Source organism: Procambarus clarkii, chromosome 23, assembly GCF_040958095.1.
Source record: "Procambarus clarkii isolate CNS0578487 chromosome 23, FALCON_Pclarkii_2.0, whole genome shotgun sequence".
Taxonomy (NCBI): Eukaryota; Metazoa; Arthropoda; class Malacostraca; order Decapoda; family Cambaridae; genus Procambarus; species Procambarus clarkii.
In genome coordinates this window covers 35,566,509-35,587,860 of record NC_091172.1, presented here as the reverse complement: position 1 = coordinate 35,587,860, position 21,352 = coordinate 35,566,509, and the positions used below count along the sequence as shown (strand labels likewise).

The 21,352-nt window shown below is 38.3% G+C and overlaps 2 protein-coding genes across 6 annotated transcripts in view; one reads left to right on the top strand and one right to left on the bottom strand.

The window, feature by feature from the left end:
* The window catches only part of LOC123764026 (ubiquitin carboxyl-terminal hydrolase 20), a 32,295-nt gene extending 25,697 nt beyond the window's left edge, over nucleotides 1-6,598 (bottom strand). The window contains exons 1-5 of one of the 3 annotated variants that reach the window (XM_045751479.2): nucleotides 6,560-6,598; nucleotides 3,440-3,555; nucleotides 2,904-3,092; nucleotides 2,395-2,566; nucleotides 1,828-2,060 (exon numbers count right to left, since the gene is read on the bottom strand). In XM_045751479.2, coding sequence (XP_045607435.2) covers nucleotides 1,828-2,060; nucleotides 2,395-2,566; nucleotides 2,904-3,092; nucleotides 3,440-3,514 — 669 coding nt within the window. In that variant the 5' untranslated portion in view covers nucleotides 3,515-3,555; nucleotides 6,560-6,598. Of the gene's footprint in view, nucleotides 1-1,827; nucleotides 2,061-2,394; nucleotides 2,567-2,903; nucleotides 3,093-3,439; nucleotides 3,556-6,380 lie in introns of all 3 variants that reach the window. The other 2 variants (XM_045751477.2, XM_045751478.2) reach the window with 2 other exon arrangements.
* An 11,870-nt stretch (nucleotides 6,599-18,468) lies between these two features.
* The window catches only part of LOC123763913 (uncharacterized), a 144,361-nt gene continuing 141,477 nt past the window's right edge, over nucleotides 18,469-21,352 (top strand). For all 3 annotated transcript variants that reach the window (XM_069330176.1, XM_069330178.1, XM_069330175.1), the window contains exon 1: nucleotides 18,469-18,603. The gene's annotated coding sequence lies outside the window, so the exon portion shown is untranslated. The remainder of the gene's footprint in view (nucleotides 18,604-21,352) is intronic.

The window sequence follows — 21,352 nt, the reverse complement described above, 5'->3', positions numbered from 1 at the left end:
ACACCCTCATTTTCCTATACTGCTGATGATATGGCTGAAATTGACTATTTTATAGCGAATTTTGATCAGGAATTCATGGACCATCTCGTTCCTGAGACGAAGAGATATGCTCCCAGCCTCATTGACTCTTGGCATTTTACCTGCCTCTTGCATGACACGATGGAAAGACACGACAAATGAGGAAATGTATGTGTTTTAAGCGTTGTGAATGATGATGAAACTCAGAAAAACACGTGATCCAGGATTACTGGAGCAAAGACAGCCTCGTTCCATCCCCTGTATTCAACTGGTACATGTCACGTGATAGGTTCCTGCTGCTTCTCAGGTGCCTGCACTTTGAGAACAATGATAATGAAGACAGACAGGACAGACTGTGGAAAGTGCAGAAGATATTTAGTGATATGAGAGGAAAGTTCCGTCACTAGTTTGTACCAGGACAAAGTCACGACTGATGAATTCCAAGCGACAGCAACCCCTACGGGAGCGAGAACCCGAAAGCCCAAGGGAAGATAACCTCGAGATCCAAGGGAAGTACTTACAGGGCGCCTAGGAAGAGAACACATGCAGCCCAAAGTACAGCTTATTCCTGGCCACCGCACCAACACACAGCAGGTACAACCACAAGGGCAAAACCCTGACAGGAAACACTCACAAGAATGAGTGTGACCCAAAAACATTTGAGTTCTACGGCAGTGACACTAATGATGACCACCAAGAGTTTGTCAACCATCCATCATTTCCCATATCAAACGCAGCCATTGACACTGAAAATGACCAGCTATCCTACGCCACAGACATATCACCTCCCACCACCTTCCGCTACCTCTTCCAACAACTATATCTCTCTCTACTCCTCAAAAACAGCCAATTTTGACAAGCAAGACAATTCCATTCAAGGTAAATAATAAGCTTTTTTTGTCCCCAAAATATTGGTTTTGTATTTACTTTTAGTGGTCTGGTAAACGTATTCTCCATTTATAGCAGCTGTGTCTATGGGAAATCTCATTCTGCGTTCCAAACAAACACGATACAAGCACATTTTTGGAATGTAACCCATTTGTTGAAGGGTCTCTGCCTGTACATGTACAGTATAAATTAAAAACTTAAAATCTATACATAAATAGGTTAAATAGTTTCTCAGCAGTGCAGATAAGTATTATTTCTTAAGTTATAATGATTATAATTCACTGTGTCGGGGGACAAGAAGCCAGTGTGTTCATACACATTAGGCTTTTATCGAGTTACCCCCCTCCCCAAGTTGAATTACTAACCCCGCCCAGGATACAGCCCCACAACAAGCTGACTAACTCAAGGGTACCTACTTACTGCTAGGTGAACAGACTCGTTAGGTGAAAGGAAATGTGCCCAACCACTTCTGTCCAGCCCAGGATTCGGAATTCTCGAAATTCTAGATTGTGCGTCGAGAACGAACCCAATTGTACTGCCAGGACCCTGTAGTATCTACACAATGTGTCTTAAATGCATTATACTGTAATACACACTATTTCAGTACCACACATAGGAACATGCTAATATTGTTGACCCCCTTCAGTGGCACAAACAGCTGTGTATATATATTGTAATATGTATTATCCGTGACAGCACAAGATGAATGAGCTGGGAACTATCGTCCCACCACTAAAGCATAATGCCTCCCTGCCCCATGAAAATGCCAAATCGAGTTTTAAGAAGAATGATGCTTATATATTTACCTATCAACCTCAAGCACTCATTGTCAGCTTTAGCAACAGCACTCGAAACAAAATAGAAATACAGGAGTAAATCAATACAATACATCAGCAGGATATGCTTTACATAGCTACTCACCTGTTTGAATCCATGGTAAAGCAGAGATGGAGTGACAAAACTTGGTCTTTTTTTATGCCACATCTCGACCATTAATCTCTGAAAAGGTCGAGAAAGGCCAGGAGATTTTCTATCATTGCGTAAGAATGCTGGACATTCAATCATAAACTGAGCTAGAGGAACAGAGTTGCTCATTGCCTGAAGAGCTGAGTTCATGTAGCAAGTAAGGCCCAGGTTGCGCAGACCAACCAATCCTGCAATTAAATGTGAATTACATTCAATCACATTTCACTTTTTTAATTGCATATTTTTGAATGCTGAAATATTTATAATATGATGCAGTTTTATTTTATTGATCAACCCATAATTTTTTCAAATTAAATACCTGAATTTTATATTATGTTTTGTCAAAACAGTACATAATTAAAAGCCAATTATTATTCAATTCATGCCCTTGAAAACAATTTTGCACAGTTGTACACCTGTTGTTCAATCCAGTCAGAATTGTTAAAATCTGTATAATTTGTCAAGAATCTAAACATTATGACAATAGGTAGGCATGCTCTGAATAATGACAGATTAACTAACCTTTGGCTTTCACCTCTTCTCCTTCATCTTCGTCATCATCATCATCTTCAGCACTAGACTGACTAGGTGTGATTGGCTGAGCAACAGCCACACCAGGAGCACTGATTGGCCCTCCTAAATGCTGCTGTTGGCCTGGTGGTATGCTGAGACTTGCCATGACAGACGAAGTTACCTACAACAAAATAAAAAGCAATAAGAACATACTGTACAATTAAATGCCACACTAAGGAGTCTAATTAGTTAACGTTATGTCATTACACATTAACTTACCTAATACTGCCTTACCCATTTCATACTTTTTGCTGTACAATATATGTCACAATCATTGTATAAAAGTCATTCGCCTTGAAAATTATACTTTTGATAGGTGCCTAAAAACAGTTTCCACATCAGGTATCATTTAACAAAATATTTGACCTTTTAAAGAAAGAAAAAATTAATAAAATTACTAATAACTTTGTGATCATGAAAGTTCCCACAGAGACATGTCAGTATTGCAAGTAACTTGCCTCCATTTCACACATGTAGCACCATGATCGTAAGGAAGTTAAATTTAAGGTGATACAGTGAGAGGGAAACTGGTTGTTGTGGAAGGTGGAGTGGTCAGCGCGGCCCTCGCCACACCCAACCCGCAGGCACCCCGAGTATAAACACAACCTTAGGCTCGAGCCTGCAGCACCACACCATTCACATGTGACCTATAATGAAATGCCAAGTATTAGGTTAGGACAACATAATGCATTTGGGTCAGAGAAATTATTAGACAATCACATCCCCAACCAGGGTAATACAACCATCAGAGTACCTCTTCCTCATCTTTAAGTTAATTGCAAAAATAAATTGCATGAAACTTCTATATGATCGTACCTTTGTCTTTTCAACTACTGTACAAACCTATGGGAGTTAAACTTGTACAAATCTAAAATCTAATTATACAATGTCTCCTATTAAATAATGAACCTCAAACAATAATGTATACATATGTCCACCACACACATGAACATAACCTGCAGCCTTAGGCATATTATGCAAAAAATCAACATACCTCTCTTTTCTCAGCTAGAAGTCTGGCACTGAAATTTTTGTCTATGATGTACTGATGAGGACATGGGGCACCCATGGTGATGCCCAGCCATTAACTCTGCGCCTCCTGGCTTCACACTGTAAAAACAGGTTAACAATCACATGAGATTCAAGCAGTAAAGATGGTTTTTAACAATTTTCTTCCTTACATAAGAGCTGAGGAAATAAGAATAAGGTTGTTAAAATAGGTAAACAAATTATAAATATATTATATATAAATAAAACAAAAAGGAAGGGAGTACCACCTCTGGCTGGAAGAAGGGGGACCCATAGCCTCGGAGGAAACCACACATAACGCATTAGAGGGAATGTAGGTCCCCTCCAATACAGTTTCTGTGTGCTTTTCTCCTACCACCCCCTTCCTTTTGTTTTTGTTTTTTGCTTTATTGTTTATTTAAAGTTTACATAGTTTATTATAGTTTACAAGCTTACTGTATTTATTTATTATAATTTACAAGCTCCAAAGCACTACTAGACTGTTTATAATAAAAATAATCTTGGATTGTGAAGCTTTGGAACTCATATATTTCTTAATAAATGTAAACATAGCAGCCACAATTACAACAAGATGGACAGGTTTTTTAATTGTTTGCATAAATGATTGATGAGTATTTGCATAAATGACTGATGAATCCTAGCCCAGTCTTTGATAGGAAGGCGGCTGCCCAAGTTTTTCAGGAGTTTTCTCAGTATTTTTTCCTTTGTGGCTGTCAACTGTACTATGTTTCCTCCTGCCCTTTGCCCATTGTGTCAGGAGCATGACAGTTTCTTGTCCACGTGGCCCAGTTGTCTTTGCATTGGTGGTGATGGACTGAAGGGTTTGTGCCCTGCAGAGAATTTATTCGGGTGATCCTGGACAGATCTCAGTCTCAATTATGAACTTTCTTCATCCTTTACCTTTTTTGCTGGTATGTGTTTGACTCAATGACTCATTGAGTCACTGACTGTCATTGACAATCACTCATTTGCAATGATTCATCCTTTCAACTGGTGTTTTGCTTTTCATATTATGCCATTTTTTTATCTATACTGCACCTCTCAAAGCTCCTGCTTGTGTCTTTCTGCACGAGTAGAAAGTAAATAAAATTCCACCGAACTTTATCAAAATATTTTTAAGTTTATTAGGAAATGTGCACAGTAATGGAAAATCAAGGTTTAATATTAATTCAACTTTTTCATTCCTGATATTTCTGTGCTCTCATTCTATCCGTCAATACATGCATTATAGGGTCTTTTAGACAGAAGTGGATGGACTCTGGTGACCAGCATGTTATATAAAACCCTACCCTAACGAAGAGATATAATAACTCTCATACTGTATTGCTTAATTTTTTGCTCATTACAAATAAACATGGTATTGTACTGTTTTTATAGAGCAGCATCTTAATATAAGCTAGCATTCTGATCAAGAAAACCTCACTTCACCTTGCAAATCTTAAAACAAATTGGTGTTACTGTTAATGAACTAGTTAGCTTTGAAAATATACATATGGAATTCCATTGCTTGAAAAATGCAAATAATAGTGGCACTTAACCTTTAATTTTAACCAGAAATTTGGTAACTAGCAGGTACTTACTGCTAATTGAAGGGGCATCAGGCAAAAGGAAACCCTTGCTAAATATCTCACCCAACATGGGAACTGAACCAAAGACTTTTGGTTGTCAATCGACTGCACTGGCTACTGAATTTTATAGTGCATGCTAATACTAAGGGGTTTTAAAAATGATCTAATCTCTACTGCCCTACCGGAAAGTATTTTAAATACTAGAAATATCTATTTATAAATGTGTTAGTCTTATATATATTATTATTAGTAGTATTTTATTTATAAAATTACGGCAGATCAGATTACAGTGGCTTCTTGACAGGTACGGCAGACCATTTGCATATTTTATCAAATCACGAGTTATACACAGCTAATGGAAATGTAATTGCTGGTTACATTCTTTACTGCTCTGGACATCTACAGAACACTCAAAAATTAAAAAAAGAAAAAAGGAAACCATTTCAAATTACTATTTGCTTATGGAGAAAAACGTTTGTTTACATTATTAACGTTACCTTTATTATACTGTAAACTGTCACATGAAATACAATGTGTAATTCACAATGTGTCTTCTAAATTTCACTGTTATTATGTTTTTATATACTCTATTCAAATTAGTATTATTATATAATATAATATATAATATAATATAATTATATATATATATATATATATATATATATATATATATATATATATATATATATATAAATATAATATAATATAATTATATATTATATATATATATATACTTACTAGAATTAAAGATGAATTGGTTAACCTAATCAACCCCAACCAATCTTAAGCATATGCAATCATTAGTACAGAACTTTTTAAATGAAAGTTGGTGGCAAGCAAAGCATTCTGATTTGACAAAATAATAATCAATTGGTTCTCATAAACTGCACAACAACTTTAAACACCAAGACTGGAATTTAATAAATTAAATGTCATACATAAAAATATCTCTGATTAGTCTAAACTTGTTGTAGCACTCAAAAAATTAAAAAAAAAAAAAGTTGATAAAATTAGGTTCTTTTGGGTTTGGTTAGGTCAGTCAAGGGAATAGAGAAACTGGTTGAATGTGAAGTTTTTGGTTTCATGAGGTATCAGTCCAAGGTGCTACTGTTGATGAACTTCCTCTGTCTGAAGAGATCTTGCCACACTCACACTTATAACTCTCCTCAAGTGTCTGCACATGGCAAGTACAAAATCAAGACTGTATCTCACACAGTCTAATTCAGCCTCAGTAGCAATTACAGACCATTGCAAAATTCTCAGAAGTGCATAATAAGGTGAGACACGTGTCAGAGAGAGAGCACACTGGAAGCGTAATACATTGCATCACCAACATACCCACAACGGGAACTAGAGTGCACACGCTACCGGCTCTAAGTCACTCCAGACGGGAGGACCTGGACACCCGCCGCTGGAGTGCTCGCCCACACACTACGCCACACACGCTACGCAACACCACGACCTGCGTAACATGGCGACCGCTCCCAACACCAATATCTAACCCCACGACTTCAAACCTCAGCAAGGGCAGACGATATTGCAAAAAAATGATTCCATAGACAAAATGACAACGGTACTAAATATTAACAAGTGAGGATCAGAAGTGTCTTCAAATATCTAAAGTACTGATTTAATCCTATTTAGAAACTTTGAATCTTCTATAGACTCTTTGATTCTTATTTACTTCAGATTACGATGTTTATATTGTACCAGCTGTCAGTTGACGGCCTATGTATGTTTTCCTATGATGAACTAGGGCGCCGCCTAAAGATAATTATAAGCCGTTTATTGACCTGTTAAATTATGTCAGGATAAATTTTGTAGTAACATTACTTACAGCAAGTTATTAAATTTAGCTAAAAGACTCCAAGAAATATTTAAAGCTGTAGATATTCAAAAATTATAAACATAACCTGAATTAAATTTGAGGCACTTATATTTTTTTGTTTTTGAATACTAACACTGATGAAGTGTGATGCGGCTACCATAACCTCTATGAAGGGTTACGGAGTTTAGGTCAAAAGTTAGTCTGTCTTTATGTTCCCTCAATATCACCATATATTTGGCACATAACCATGATATACAAAAGGCTACGCACGTATATATGATCGCACCAATATACTGTTTTGCTCTTAATAATAATAAGAAAATACAAATTTATAAGAAAATTTTATTTAAAAAACACATAATTAATAATTCATTTTGTCGGGGACAATTAAGCAGCCTATATGTATGTACTTATCTAACAGTGTCTATGGAGAATCTCAAGATAACCTCAAGATGTCTATGGAGAAGTGAGGTCTAGCTCTTCATGCCCCGCCTTCTAGCATTTCTGTATCTGAATTTACCTGAGGGTAAATTTACTTCGATGAGGACAGGAAGCCGGCGGCTTGTCAAAGGTACCCCCCATTTGCCCTGATGATCTTTTCTAGCTGTATTTTAAAACCCAGCAGAGTTTGGCGTTAACAGCTTCGGCGGGTGATTGATAAAGATTAAGCCACCCAAGAGGTGGCAAAGGGCATGAATAGCCCATAATTCGGCGGGTAGGCGGTTCCACGGGTTTACAACCCTATGGGTGAATAGCATCTCCTGTTTTCTGTCCTACATTGAACTTGTTAAGTTTGAACCCTTTGCTCCTCGTTCGTGTTACATCTGACCTTCTGAAGGCATTGTCCGGATCGACATCCTCCAAATTGTTCAGTATTTTAAAGCTGAGATCCGTCCTGTCATGCCTGGTCTGCAATGTTGTTAGCCCTGTGGCCCTCAACCGTTCCTGATACGAGAGATGACTAAACTCTGGCTCAGCTGGAAGTGCAGTTGTTCTGACAATGGGCGATGGCTTGTACTTTGAGTGGGGAGTCCGTATAAACAATTGGGCCTCTACCCTTCAGACCGAACTATTTGCCTTGCTCCTTGTACTGAAATGTGTACAAGTCTCCAAACTTGATACATTAATTGTAAGTGACTCCTTATCATCCTTAAATGCTCTCCACTCTTTAAGACATAACTGTAACATGCTCGTGTCCGAAGCTAGACACAAATACAACAAAATTATTAATCAAATCAAATGTTTATTTAGGTAAGGTAAGGTAACCTCAAGGTAAGGTACATACATACAAGAGATTTTACAAAGAGTGATGGATTTATAGATAGGGCTAGTACATACAATGCCTAAAGCCACTATTACGCAAAGCGTTTCGGGCATGAAAAACTTAAATGACTAAAGCTTAATACTAATTGAGCATAAAGAGTAAAATGAAAACATGGAATGAAAACATAGCTGAAAAAGCAGCACAAATACAATTATGTCGACAAACAGCGCTCTTAAAAAAAAAAACACAGACATTGGTTGACAATAGAGGGGGTAAGGTAGGTTACAGGGAATTTATTAGGTATAGCTTCGTTTTTATCTTAAACTGGTTGAGAGAGGTACAGTCTTTAACATGGTTGGGAAGGTCATTCCACATTCTGGGCCCCTTGATTTGTAGAGCATTTCTAGTTTGATTAAGTCGTACTCTAGGAATATCAAAACTGTATTTATTTCTGTTGTGGTGCTCATGGGTTCTGTTACAACCTTCTATGAAGCTTTTGAGGTCAGGATTGGCATTACAGTTTAGCGTTTTATATATGTATAATACACATGAGAGAATGTGCAGTGACTTAATGTCTAACATATTCAGAGATTTGAGTAGGGGTACCGAGTGATGTCTGGGGCCAGAGTTGGATATTGTCCTGTTACGGCCCTCTCGGGTCGCAACCGGGTTCTTTCTCTGATGTTGTTAGAGGTAGGGTATCCGGCCCCAAGCTAGTAGTGGCTTTCAAGGGATGTGATCCGTAACGCAAGTAAATTAAAGGGGAAGGGAGACAAAGGCAAAAACTTAATAATATAATTATCACCGTCACCATAAATAATATATAGATTATCACACGGGGGAGGAATAAACACTATTATGTACAACGTAGTCTTCCTCTGAAGACTCTGGACGTTCACGGTGCTCAACGATGCTAAGCTCTTGGTCCTCTTGTGGCCTCACGATGAATCCTTCGATTCTCTTGAGTCTACCCTGGCCAGCCAAATCACAGTTCCACTGGGGGCACCGTCGTGGAGGCCGTCAACCACAAATCCAGCCTGTAGCTGGCAGGTTCCAATCAGCAACGCTGCGTAGGCCACTCCACGACCGATATTAGGGTAGCGAGCCCTAGGCAGGAGCCTCGTGTGATTCCACAGATCACTCTCCTCACCACAACACCCCAGTATTTAAGCGTCTTCACCAGTCAGCCCCGGGTACGACAATCCCTCAACTGCCACGTCACAGGCAGGTCAACACCACAGTGTTCATCCGGGGGGTGACTCACAGCTGCTGCAGCAAACACGTGGAGACTCTTCGACTGCCTTGGGTAGACTGATCCAACTTCCATTACAGCAGTCCCAGGTCGACTCTGTAATCAGACACGTCATCAGTACTAGTTCCACTCTGGGGCACCTCACTTACCGGCTTAGACCCAAACGCCCACCTATCCACTCCATAGATGGCGTTGCTGTCTAAGCGTCACCTCACCAGAGGTCAGCAGCGGCTGTGTCATGAGCTGATCAGGACGGGAAACTAGCCCTTGTGGCCAGTATTTCTCGTCCTCACTAGATGGCGTCGTCCATTTGGAGGGGGTTTCGGGAGCTGATCCACAGATGGCGCGGTCGTCACTGCTCCGTGCTCGGACGCTGGGCTCGGGTCCGTAACATGTCCTAATAGCAGCTTTGTGTTGAGTAATTAGAGGACGTAAATGATTTTGGGTAGTAGAGCCCCAAGCACAAATACCATACTTGAGATATGGATAGATAAGGGAGTAATAGAGAGTCACCAGGGCAGGGCGGGGTACATAATATCTGATCTTAGAAAGAATGCCAACAGTTTTTGAAACTTTTTTTGATATATTTAGAATGTGTCCCTGGAAATTCAGCTTGTTGTCAATGAGAATGCCAAGGAATTTGCCATCTAATTTGTTACAAATTTGGGTATTGTTTATTTTGAGATTTATTTGATTAGAGGATTTATTGCCAAACAGAATATAGAAAGTTTTGTCAATGTTAAGGGTGAGTTTGTTGGCAGTTAGCCAAAGATGGACTTTATTTAGCTCAGTATTTGCTGTGGCATTTAGAGCAAGGGGGTCAGGACTGGAGTAAATGAAGGTTGTGTCGTCAGCAAATAGAATTGGTTTGAGGTGTTGGGAGGCATTTGGAAGGTCATTAATGTAGATGAGAAAGAGGAGAGGGCCAAGTATGCTGCCCTGAGGAACACCAATGTTGATGGGTAGGGTGGGAGAAATTGTATTATTCACAGAAACATATTGGAGCCCCTCAGTAAGATAAAACTTAATGTACTGCAGGGAGTGACCTCTGACTCCATAATGTTGTAATTAAGAAGAAGGTTTTGGTGGTTAACAGTGTCAAAAGCCTTACGCAGGTCCACAAATAACCCAACAGGGAACTCCTTTTTATCAAGAGCTCCGTGAATCAAGTTAATCATACTAATAAGTGCATCGTTAGTGCTTTTTTTGGGTCTGAAGCCATATTGACAAGAGCTAAGTATATTGTGTTTGGCTAGAAAAGAGTAAAGCTGCTTGTAGATTAGTTTTTCAAATATTTTTGACAAGTTAGGCAGGATTGATATAGGCCTGTAGTTGTTAACATCTGTGAGATCACCACATTTGTGGACAGGCGTTACTCTCGCTTTTTTTAGAATGTCAGGAAAGGTTTGGAGTTCAAGTGACTTGTTGAAGAGCAATGCAATAGCAGGGGCTAAAGATCTGGAGGCTTTTTCAATTTGCTTTTTTCAGAGCAATATCTTGCTCTGGTTAGGCCCCATTTAGATTATGCAGTCCAGTTTTGGTCGCCGTACTCTAGAATGGATATAAATTCACTTGAATGTGTCCAGCGTAGGATGACTAAGTTAATTCCCCAAATTAGAAATCTTTCACATGAAGAAAGATTAACAAAGCTTAAGTTGCATTCACTGGAAAGGCGAAGAGTTAAGGGTGACATGATAGAGGTTTACAAGTGGATGAATGGATATAACAAAGGGGATATTAATAGGGTATTAAAAATATCAACACAAGACAGAACACGAAACAATGGGTATAAATTGGATAAGTTTAGATTTAGGAAAGACTTGGGTAAATACTGGTTCAGTAACAGGGTTGTTGATTTGTGGAACCAATTGCCGCGTAACGTGGTGGAGGTGGGGTCCCTCGATTGTTTCAAGCGTGGGTTGGACAAGTATATGAGTGGGATTGGGTGGTTATAGATAGGAGCTGCCTCGTATGGGCTAATAGGCCTTCTGCAGGTACCTTTGTTCTTATGTTCTTATGGGTTGACATTATAGGGGTACAGAATGCTGATCTTCAATAAAGAAATTCTGGAGGGCTTCTTGCACAGAAGCCCTCCAGAATTTCTTTATTGAAGATCAGCATTGTTCCAAATGGATAACAAAAACTGGAACTCAACTCAGAATGTATCAGGTTCATGATTTGTACCAAGAGAAACAACAACGGCACTTTCCTGCACCGTGGGAGGTTACACCCTTTCCAGTTTTAATCCCTCCCTTTCCACCCAAGAAGCAAATTAGAGATCAGCCCAAGCTTCGTCTTGAGGCAAAGCTCAACGCCTTAAGCCATATTGATGCTCTGTCCACAGAGCATTCTCTCTCTCAAATTATATACACTGATGGTTCCCTACACCGCACCACGGGTGCAGCTGGAAGTGCAGTTGTCCTGACAATGGGCGATGGCCTATACTTTGAGTGGGGAGTCCGTATAAACAACTGGGCCTCTACCCTTCAGACTGAACTATTTGCCTTGATCCTTGCACTGAAATGTGTACAAGTCTCAAAACTTGATACATTAATTGTAAGTGACTCCTTATCATCCTTAAATGCTCTCAACTCTTTAAGACATAACTGTAACATGCTCGTGTCCGAAGCTAGACACAAATACAACAAAATTATTAAGGATGGTAACAGAGTCCATTTCATGTGGTCTCCATCTCATGTTGGCCTCCGAATGCATGATAGAGCTGATAAGTTAGCCAAAGAATCTGCCTTTAAAGGAGCCGTTGAGTGTAACCTTGGATTGTCAATGAGCAATCTGAGAGCAGCTGTACACCGAGAACTTCAACAAGATCTTGTAGATCTGAGGCAAAGTGAAATTGACACCAGTAATTCCATCTATCATCATACTATCATGCAAGAGGAGCCACACATCTATGGATCATCCAATAAAATCAGCAGACTTCTAGATGTTACTACTGCTCGGCTTAGACTCGGTTACAAGTATCTCTGGGAATTCTCATTATCTGCTGATGTAGACCTGACCAAATGTAAACTGTGTCAACAAAATTATTCGCACACCCTCCGTCACTATGTGATGGAGTGCGAAAAGATACGTGAATTTAGAGACAATTCATAAGAACATAAGAACATAAGAACAAAGGTAACTGCAGAAGGCCTATTGGCCCATTCGAGGCAGCTCCTATTCTATAACCACCCAATCCCACTCATATACTTGTCCAACCCGTGCTTGAAACAATCGAGGGACCCCACCTCCACAATGTTACGCGGCAATTGGTTCCACAAATCAACAACCCTGTTACTGAACCAGTATTTACCCAAGTCTTTCCTAAATCTAAACTTATCCAATTTATATCCATTGTTTCGTGTTCTGTCCTGTGTTGATACTTTTAATACCCTATTAATATCCCCCCGGTTATGTCCATTCATCCACTTGTAAACCTCTATCATGTCACCCCTAACTCTTCGCCTTTCCAGTGAATGCAACTTAAGCTTTGTTAATCTTTCTTCATATGAAAGATTTCTAATTTGGGGAATTAACTTAGTCATCCTACGCTGGACACGTTCAAGTGAATTTATATCCATTCTATAATATGGCGACCAAAACTGAACTGCATAATCTAAATGGGGCCTAACTAGAGCAAGATATAGCTTGAGAACCACACCAGGTGTCTTGTTACTAACGCTGCGATTAATAAATCCAAGTGTCCGATTTGCCTTATTACGAACATTTATGCATTGATCCTTTTGTTTTAAATTCTTACTAATCATAACTCCCAGATCCCTTTCGCAATCCGACTTCGCAATCACAACACCATCTAGCTCGTATCTTGTAACTCTATCATCATTACTATAACTATACATCATTCTATAACCAATGTTCCAGCGATGTGTCAATATTTCATTCAAAATGATCTGCTACCAGAAATTTTAGCCAAATATCCCCAGTTTGCTAACTGTAGGTAGTAACTAAGTGATTGTAACCTATCCACCGCTGCCCACTGGATGGGGGGCGGTGTGCAGGACAAACATATAAATTTTGACACTAGCTCTCCACATATGTCAGTTGCTTAATTTGGAACCTGTACTTGAGGTCGATCTCGAACCCATTGTTGATGTGATGACTTATATTGAATTTTGTAACTAGCTCATCAAGATTGTAACTTGCTTAGCTAAATGAATTGTGGGGTTCAGTCCCTGAGCCCATTATGTGCCTCTGTAACCCTTTCCACTACCGCCCACAAGATGGGTATGGGGTGCATAATAAATGAACTAAACTAAAAACTAAACGGTAGGTTACATGGAGTTAATTAGGTACATAAGAAGAACATAAGAACATAAGAACAAAGGTAACTGCAGAAGGCCTATTGGCCCATACGAGGCAGCTCCTATTCTATAACCACCCAATCCCACTCATATACTTGTCCAACCCGTGCTTGAAACAATCGAGGGACCCCACCTCCACAATGTTACGCGGCAATTGGTTCCACAAATCAACAACCCTGTTACTGAACCAGTATTTACCCAAGTCTTTCCTAAATCTAAACTTATCCAATTTATACCCATTGTTTCGTGTTCTGTCCTGTGTTGATACTTTTAATACCCTATTAATATCCCCCCGGTTATGTCCATTCATCCACTTGTAAACCTCTATCATGTCACCCCTAACTCTTCGCCTTTCCAGTGAATGCAACTTAAGCTTTGTTAATCTTTCTTCATATGAAAGATTTCTAATTTGGGGAATTAACTTAGTCATCCTACGCTGGACACGTTCAAGTGAATTTATATCCATTCTATAATATGGCGACCAAAACTGAACTGCATAATCTAAATGGGGCCTAACTAGAGCAAGATATAGCTTGAGAACCACACCAGGTGTCTTGTTACTAACGCTGCGATTAATAAATCCAAGTGTCCGATTTGCCTTATTACGAACATTTATGCATTGATCCTTTTGTTTTAAATTCTTACTAATCATAACTCCCAGATCCCTTTCGCAATCCGACTTCGCAATCACAACACCATCTAGCTCGTATCTTGTAACTCTATCATCATTACCTAACCTCAGAACTTTACATTTATCAGCATTAAACTGCATCTGCCAATCCTTTGACCATTTCAAAACCCTATCTAGATCAACTTGAAGTGATAGTGAGTCCTCCTCCGAATTAATTTCCCTACCGATTTTCGTATCATCGGCAAATTTGCAAATGTTGCTACTCAAACCTGAATCTAAATCATTTATATATATTATAAACAACAGAGGTCCCAGGACAGAGCCTTGAGGCACTCCACTTACAACATTTTCCCACTCTGACTTGATTCCATTTATACTAACTCTCTGTTTCCTTTGGTATAGCCATGCCCTAATCCAGCTTAATATAGCACCCCCAATACCATGAGACTCTATCTTTTTAATCAGTCTTTCATGTGGCACTGTATCAAAAGCTTTGCTAAAGTCAAGGTATACAACATCGCAATCCTTACCACTATCAACTGCCTCAACAATGCTAGAATAAAAAGATAACAAATTTGTTAAACATGAACGGCCATTTATAAAACCATGTTGCGACTCAATTATTAATTTATGTTTTTCAAGATGAAGACGAATTTTATTTGCTATTATAGATTCGAGTAACTTTCCCACAATAGACGTTAGGCTAATTGGTCGATAGTTAGACGCAAGTGATCTATCTCCTTTCTTAAAAACTGGTATCACATTAGCAACTTTCCAAAACTCTGGCACTCTGCCTGACTCTATTGATTTATTAAATATGGTTGACAGTGGGTCACAAAGCTCCTCTTTGCATTCTTTAAGCACCCTGGCAAACACTTCATCCGGCCCTGGGGATTTGTTTGGTTTGAGTTTTACTATTTGTTTAAGAACATCCTCCCTGGTAACTGCTAAACTCGTCAACCTGTCCTCGTCCCCACCCACATAGACTTGTTCGGCTGAAGGCATATTGTTAAGTTCCTCTTTAGTAAATACAGATACAAAATATTTATTAAAAATACTACTCATCTCTTCATCACTATCTGTTATTTGACCTGTCTCAGTTTTTAATGGACCTATCCTTTCCCTAGTCTTAGTACGATATAACTGAAAAAACCCTTTAGGATTTGTCTTTGCTTGCCCTGCTATGCGAACTTCATAGTTTCTTTTTGCTTTCCTTATCTCTTTTTTAACATTTCTAACCAGTTGTACGAATTCCTGTTCTAAAGTGACCTCCCCATTTTTAATCCTTTTGTACCAAGCTCTCTTTTTACCTATAAGGTTCTTCAAATTCTTTGTTATCCACTTTGGGTCATTAGTATTCGATCTATTCAATTTGTATGGTATACTACGTTCCTGTGCTTTGTTTAGAATATTCTTAAATAAGTTATATATTGAATCCACATCGAAATCCCCATTTAAGTCACCTATCGCTGGGTTCATGTCTCGCTCCAAGACCGGCCCACACCCCATACCCAAGACTTTCCAATCAATTTGACCCAAAAAATTTCTTAGGCTATTAAAATCAGCTTTTCGAAAATCTGGCACTTTAACAGAATTTTCTCCTACTGGTCTATTCCATTCTATGCTAAATCTGATTTCTTTGTGATCACTGCTCCCTAGCTCACTCCCTCACTCCACCCCCAGGAAGCAGCCCGTGACAGCTGACTAACACCCAGGTACCTATTTTACCTATTTTAGCTGATAAATGTAAAGTTCTGAGGTTAGGTAATGATGATAGAGTTACAAGATACGAGCTAGATGGTGTTGTGATTGCGAAGTCGGATTGCGAAAGGGATCTGGGAGTTATGATTAGTAAGAATTTAAAACAAAAGGATCAATGCATAAATGTTCGTAATAAGGCAAATCGGACACTTGGATTTATTAATCGCAGCGTTAGTAACAAGACACCTGGTGTGGTTCTCAAGCTATATCTTGCTCTAGTTAGGCCCCATTTAGATTATGCAGTTCAGTTTTGGTCGCCATATTATAGAATGGATATAAATTCACTTGAACGTGTCCAGCGTAGGATGACTAAGTTAATTCCCCAAATTAGAAATCTTTCATATGAAGAAAGATTAACAAAGCTTAAGTTGCATTCACTGGAAAGGCGAAGAGTTAGGGGTGACATGATAGAGGTTTACAAGTGGATGAATGGACATAACCGGGGGGATATTAATAGGGTATTAAAAGTATCAACACAGGACAGAACACGAAACAATGGATATAAATTGGATAAGTTTAGATTTAGGAAAGACTTGGGTAAATACTGGTTCAGTAACAGGGTTGTTGATTTGTGGAACCAATTGCCGCGTAACATTGTGGAGGTGGGGTCCCTCGATTGTTTCAAGCACGGGTTGGACAAGTATATGAGTGGGATTGGGTGGTTATAGAATAGGAGCTGCCTCGTATGGGCCAATAGGCCTTCTGCAGTTACCTTTGTTCTTATGTTCTTATGTTCTTATTTCGATGTCATTAATTTGCGTTTCCCTGTTAGTTAACACTAAATCTAAAATATTATTTTCCCGTGTTGGTTCCTTAATGTGTTGCGTAAGAAAGCAATCGTCAATTAATTCTAGAAAATCTTCTGCTTCACTATTCCCTGTTTTGTTCAACCAGTTTATTCCGCTAAAATTAAAGTCACCCATGACATAAATACTGTTAGATCTAGATGCTCTAGATATTTCATCCCATAGATGCTTTGCTTCCATTCTGTCTAAATTTGGTGGCCTATATATTACTCCTATTATAATATTATTAGCTTTTTCGTTTAATTCAATCCAAATAGTTTCTGTGTGTGGCTCTGTTTTGATTCCCTCTTTGAGACTACATTTCAAATTGTCCCTAACATATATGGCTACTCCACCTCCTCGTCTAATATATCTATCTCTGTGAAATAGTTTAAATCCATATATTTGATATTCAGCTAATAGTTCTCTATTTTCTACATTCATCCACGTTTCGGTAAGTGCAATAATATCTATTTTTTCTGTGCAGACAAGAGCATTTAATTCGTTAATTTTATTTCTTAGACTTCTACTGTTAGTGTAATATACCCTAAGTGAATTGTTATTTTGCGGACCTTCTCTTTCCCTGATCGTTTTGCCAATTCCTTTCTCCCACAAACACATACTTTTATTACCTCCTTCCTCCAAATCAATTCCCATACCTCTATCTACTAACAGTTTAAACCCAAACAAACACCTCTAACCACTTCTTCTAACGAGTTCGCAACAGCAACAACCCCAGCTCTCGATAGATGCACCCCATCACGAGCATACATTTCATTTCTTCCATAGAAGTGTTCCCAGTTGTCTATGAAAGATATTGCATTTGATTTGCAATATCTTTCCAGCCGGCAATTGACACCAAGTGCCCTCGATATCCATTCAAAAACTAAGGTAGTGCTTAGTTTTTGTCTTAAACTGGTTGAGAGAGGTACAGTGTTTAACATAATTGGGAAGGTCATTCCACATTCTGGGTCCCTTGATTTGTAGAGCATTTCTAGTTTGACTAAGTCGTACTCTTGGAATATCAAATAGGTATTTGTTTCTGGTGTGGTGCTCATAGGTTCTGTTACAACCTTCAGTGAAGCTTTTAAGCTTCTATTATATGTATAATATATAGGAAGCTATATTATATGTATAATATATAGGAGCAATACTCGAAGAGTACAAAATTTAGTACTGTGATTACAAAATTATATCGAATAGTTTTGAAATTTGTATGTAGGCGGTAAGTTGTAGCCATCGGTCATCCTTAACACAATGTCTGGCCATTACTAATTCATGCCCCCCCCCTTGTCGTTACGACACGTTGGTCGTTTCTCGTCTCCATGGCAACCGCTAGACGCGCTCAGGCATCTCTGTGGCGGCCGCACGATTCACTCACACTTTATACCCTATCTATAACATTAAAATAAATTATGGGGTTGCGTGTCACCTTACAAACGAGTCGCTCTATTCTCAAGAATGCCTTTCTGAGTAATTGAGCATATTTAAAGCCTCAATGGCTGAATAAATATAAGTATAGGGAGCATGTTGGGCGGTGGGCCGGGTGGAGGGTGGCAGCACGCCTCAGTACGGTGGGGGTCTGAGAGTGGGCCGCTCTGGAGGGCCGGATACCGGGCTATTAACCCAAGTGTCACACACACATATATATATACACGAACTGCTACAAGTATTAACCAGCCATGGCCCCCCCGCTGAATATGAACCCGTAGACGAAGGTAAGCCCTCCTGCAGCATATATAACCATAGGAAACATGCATATAACGTGTTAGCATCGAGAGCATTCATGAAGGTTTAATAAAAATGATTGGAATTATATTATTGATTAATTAATTACTGCACTTAAGGCTATATCGAGATGCTATATAATTGGAATTTTGTTGGTTAGATTTGGTGTTGGGTTTAAGTTCTCTCGACTGTGGGAGGGTTATTAAGGCACCACATTACGTGACTCACCAATTACAAAGTTCGGATTCGAGCCCAATCACTTAAGTCGTGAACATTGTCCAGAAGTAAGCTCGGTGTACATACACCCAGAAATGGTGGTACACATCCCTGCGGGTATATGTATATCTCTAAGTTTTTTTGTATACATATAGATTATATTCTGTAATATGGTTATGTTGTTGTTGTATATATATATATATATATATATATATATATATATATATATATATATATATATATATATATATATATATATATATATATATATATATATATATATATATATATATATATTATTAAATATGACCGAAAAAGTAAGATTAATAATTCTAACACGAATTTTCTCAATCTTTCGTACATTTCTTTTCACTGTTGGAAATAATTCAAAAATCAATTCTCCAAAATTCATTTTTATTTCTAGTCTGACGCGACACTTGATCGCGTTTCGTAAAACTTATTACATTTTCAAAGACTTTAGTTAACACATACACAACTGAATAGAACTTACACATCTCCGATTTTGTTTATATCTACATTTGAGTGAGGTGGATGGGGTGAGGTGGTATTTAATAAGGTATTAATTTCATCAACACAAGCCAGAACATGAAACAATGGGTATTGAATAGAAGTTGAATAGAAATAAAAATGAATTTTGGAGAATTGATTTTTGAATTACCACCAACAGTGAAAAGAAATGTACGAAAGATTGAGAAAATTCGTGTTAGAATTATTAATCTTACTTTTTCGGTCATATTTAATAATATATGTCTACAGGAAAGACTGCTACCAAAATATACTAATATATATATATATATATATATATATATATATATATATATATATATATATATATATATATATATATAATATATATATATATATAATATATATATATAATATATATATATAATATATATATATAATATATATATATATATATATATATATATATATATAATATATATATATATATATAATATATATATATATATATATATATAATATATATATATATATATATATATATATATATATATATATATATATTATATATATATATATATATATATATATATATATATATATATATATATATATATATATATATATATATAATCGTTTAAGTGACTATTAATTGAATTGAATCAAATTGATTTCGACAGTGTATATTTTGTTTACACGAACGCACTCACTATCCCTCTCTCTCTCACACACACACTCACACAAAACTATCTCTCACACACTCTTACTCTCTATCTTGTACTCGCTCTCTCACTATCTCACACTTACACACTATCGCTCATTCACACACACTTACTCTCTCTCATATTTCTTATTCGCTATATTTTTTCGATGTTGCTCTCTTCCCTCAGTAAATGCATCAATGCATACCTCCTCTCCCTACATTCCTGTACACCCCTTACACCTCCGTGTTGTGCTGGGTGTCTGCACCTGCCGAGCCTCGCGCCCCCACTACCACATGTGCAGCTCACCCTCCTAAAATGAAAGTACTTATAGGAACGATGTGGTCGACCGTACAAATATGCGCCTGATGGACCAATGGAAAGTTGACTTTTGTACTGTTGAATTTGGACAAACCGGAGAAGTTTTCCTAGTTATGCTGCTAGTGAAACTTGACCTAGCCATCCTAGACCTAACAAACGCTATCTGAAGCTTAATATAGTAAATATATGTGCTATACTACCTAGGCCTTGGAATATTTAAGTTTATTTTTTCCGGACTCGCAATTTTTTTCTACCACAGACGTGGCCACATCCACACATGCTGTATACACACACACACACACACACCAACTATGTAAGGGGCCGGCCAGCCCAGCAGACAGCACGCTGGACACGTGATCCTGTGGTCCTGGGTTAGATCCCGGGCGCCGGCAAGAAACGATGGGCACAGTTTCTTTCACCCTATGCCCCTGTTACCTAGCAGTAAATAGGTACCTAGGAGTTAGTCAGCTGTCACGGGCTGCTTCCTGGTGTGTGTGTGTGAGTGTGTGTGTGTGTGTGTGTGTGTGTGTGTGTGTGTGTGTGTGTGTGTGTGTGTGTGTGTGTGTGTGTGAGTGTGTGTGAGTGTGTGTGTGTGTGTGTGTGTGTGTGTGTGTGTGTGTGTGTGTGTGTGTGTGTGTGTGTCTGTGTGTGTGTGTGTGTGTGAGTGTGTGTGTATGATGTGGAAAAAAAATAGTAGTAGTAGAAAGAGTTGATTGACTGTTAAGAGGCAGGCAGAAAGAGCATAGCTCAACCCCCGCAAGCACAACTAGGTGAATACACACACACACCTAGTGTTGTACCTAGTAGCCAGAACGCAGTACTCGGCCTACTATGCAAGCCCCGATTTGCCTAATAAGCCAAGTTTTCCTGAATTTAAATTGTTCTAATTTTTTTCTTATGAAATGATAAAGCTATCATTTCATTATGTATGAGTTATTTTTTTTATTTGGGTTAAAACTAACGTGTATATATATATATATATATATATATATATATATATATATATATATATATA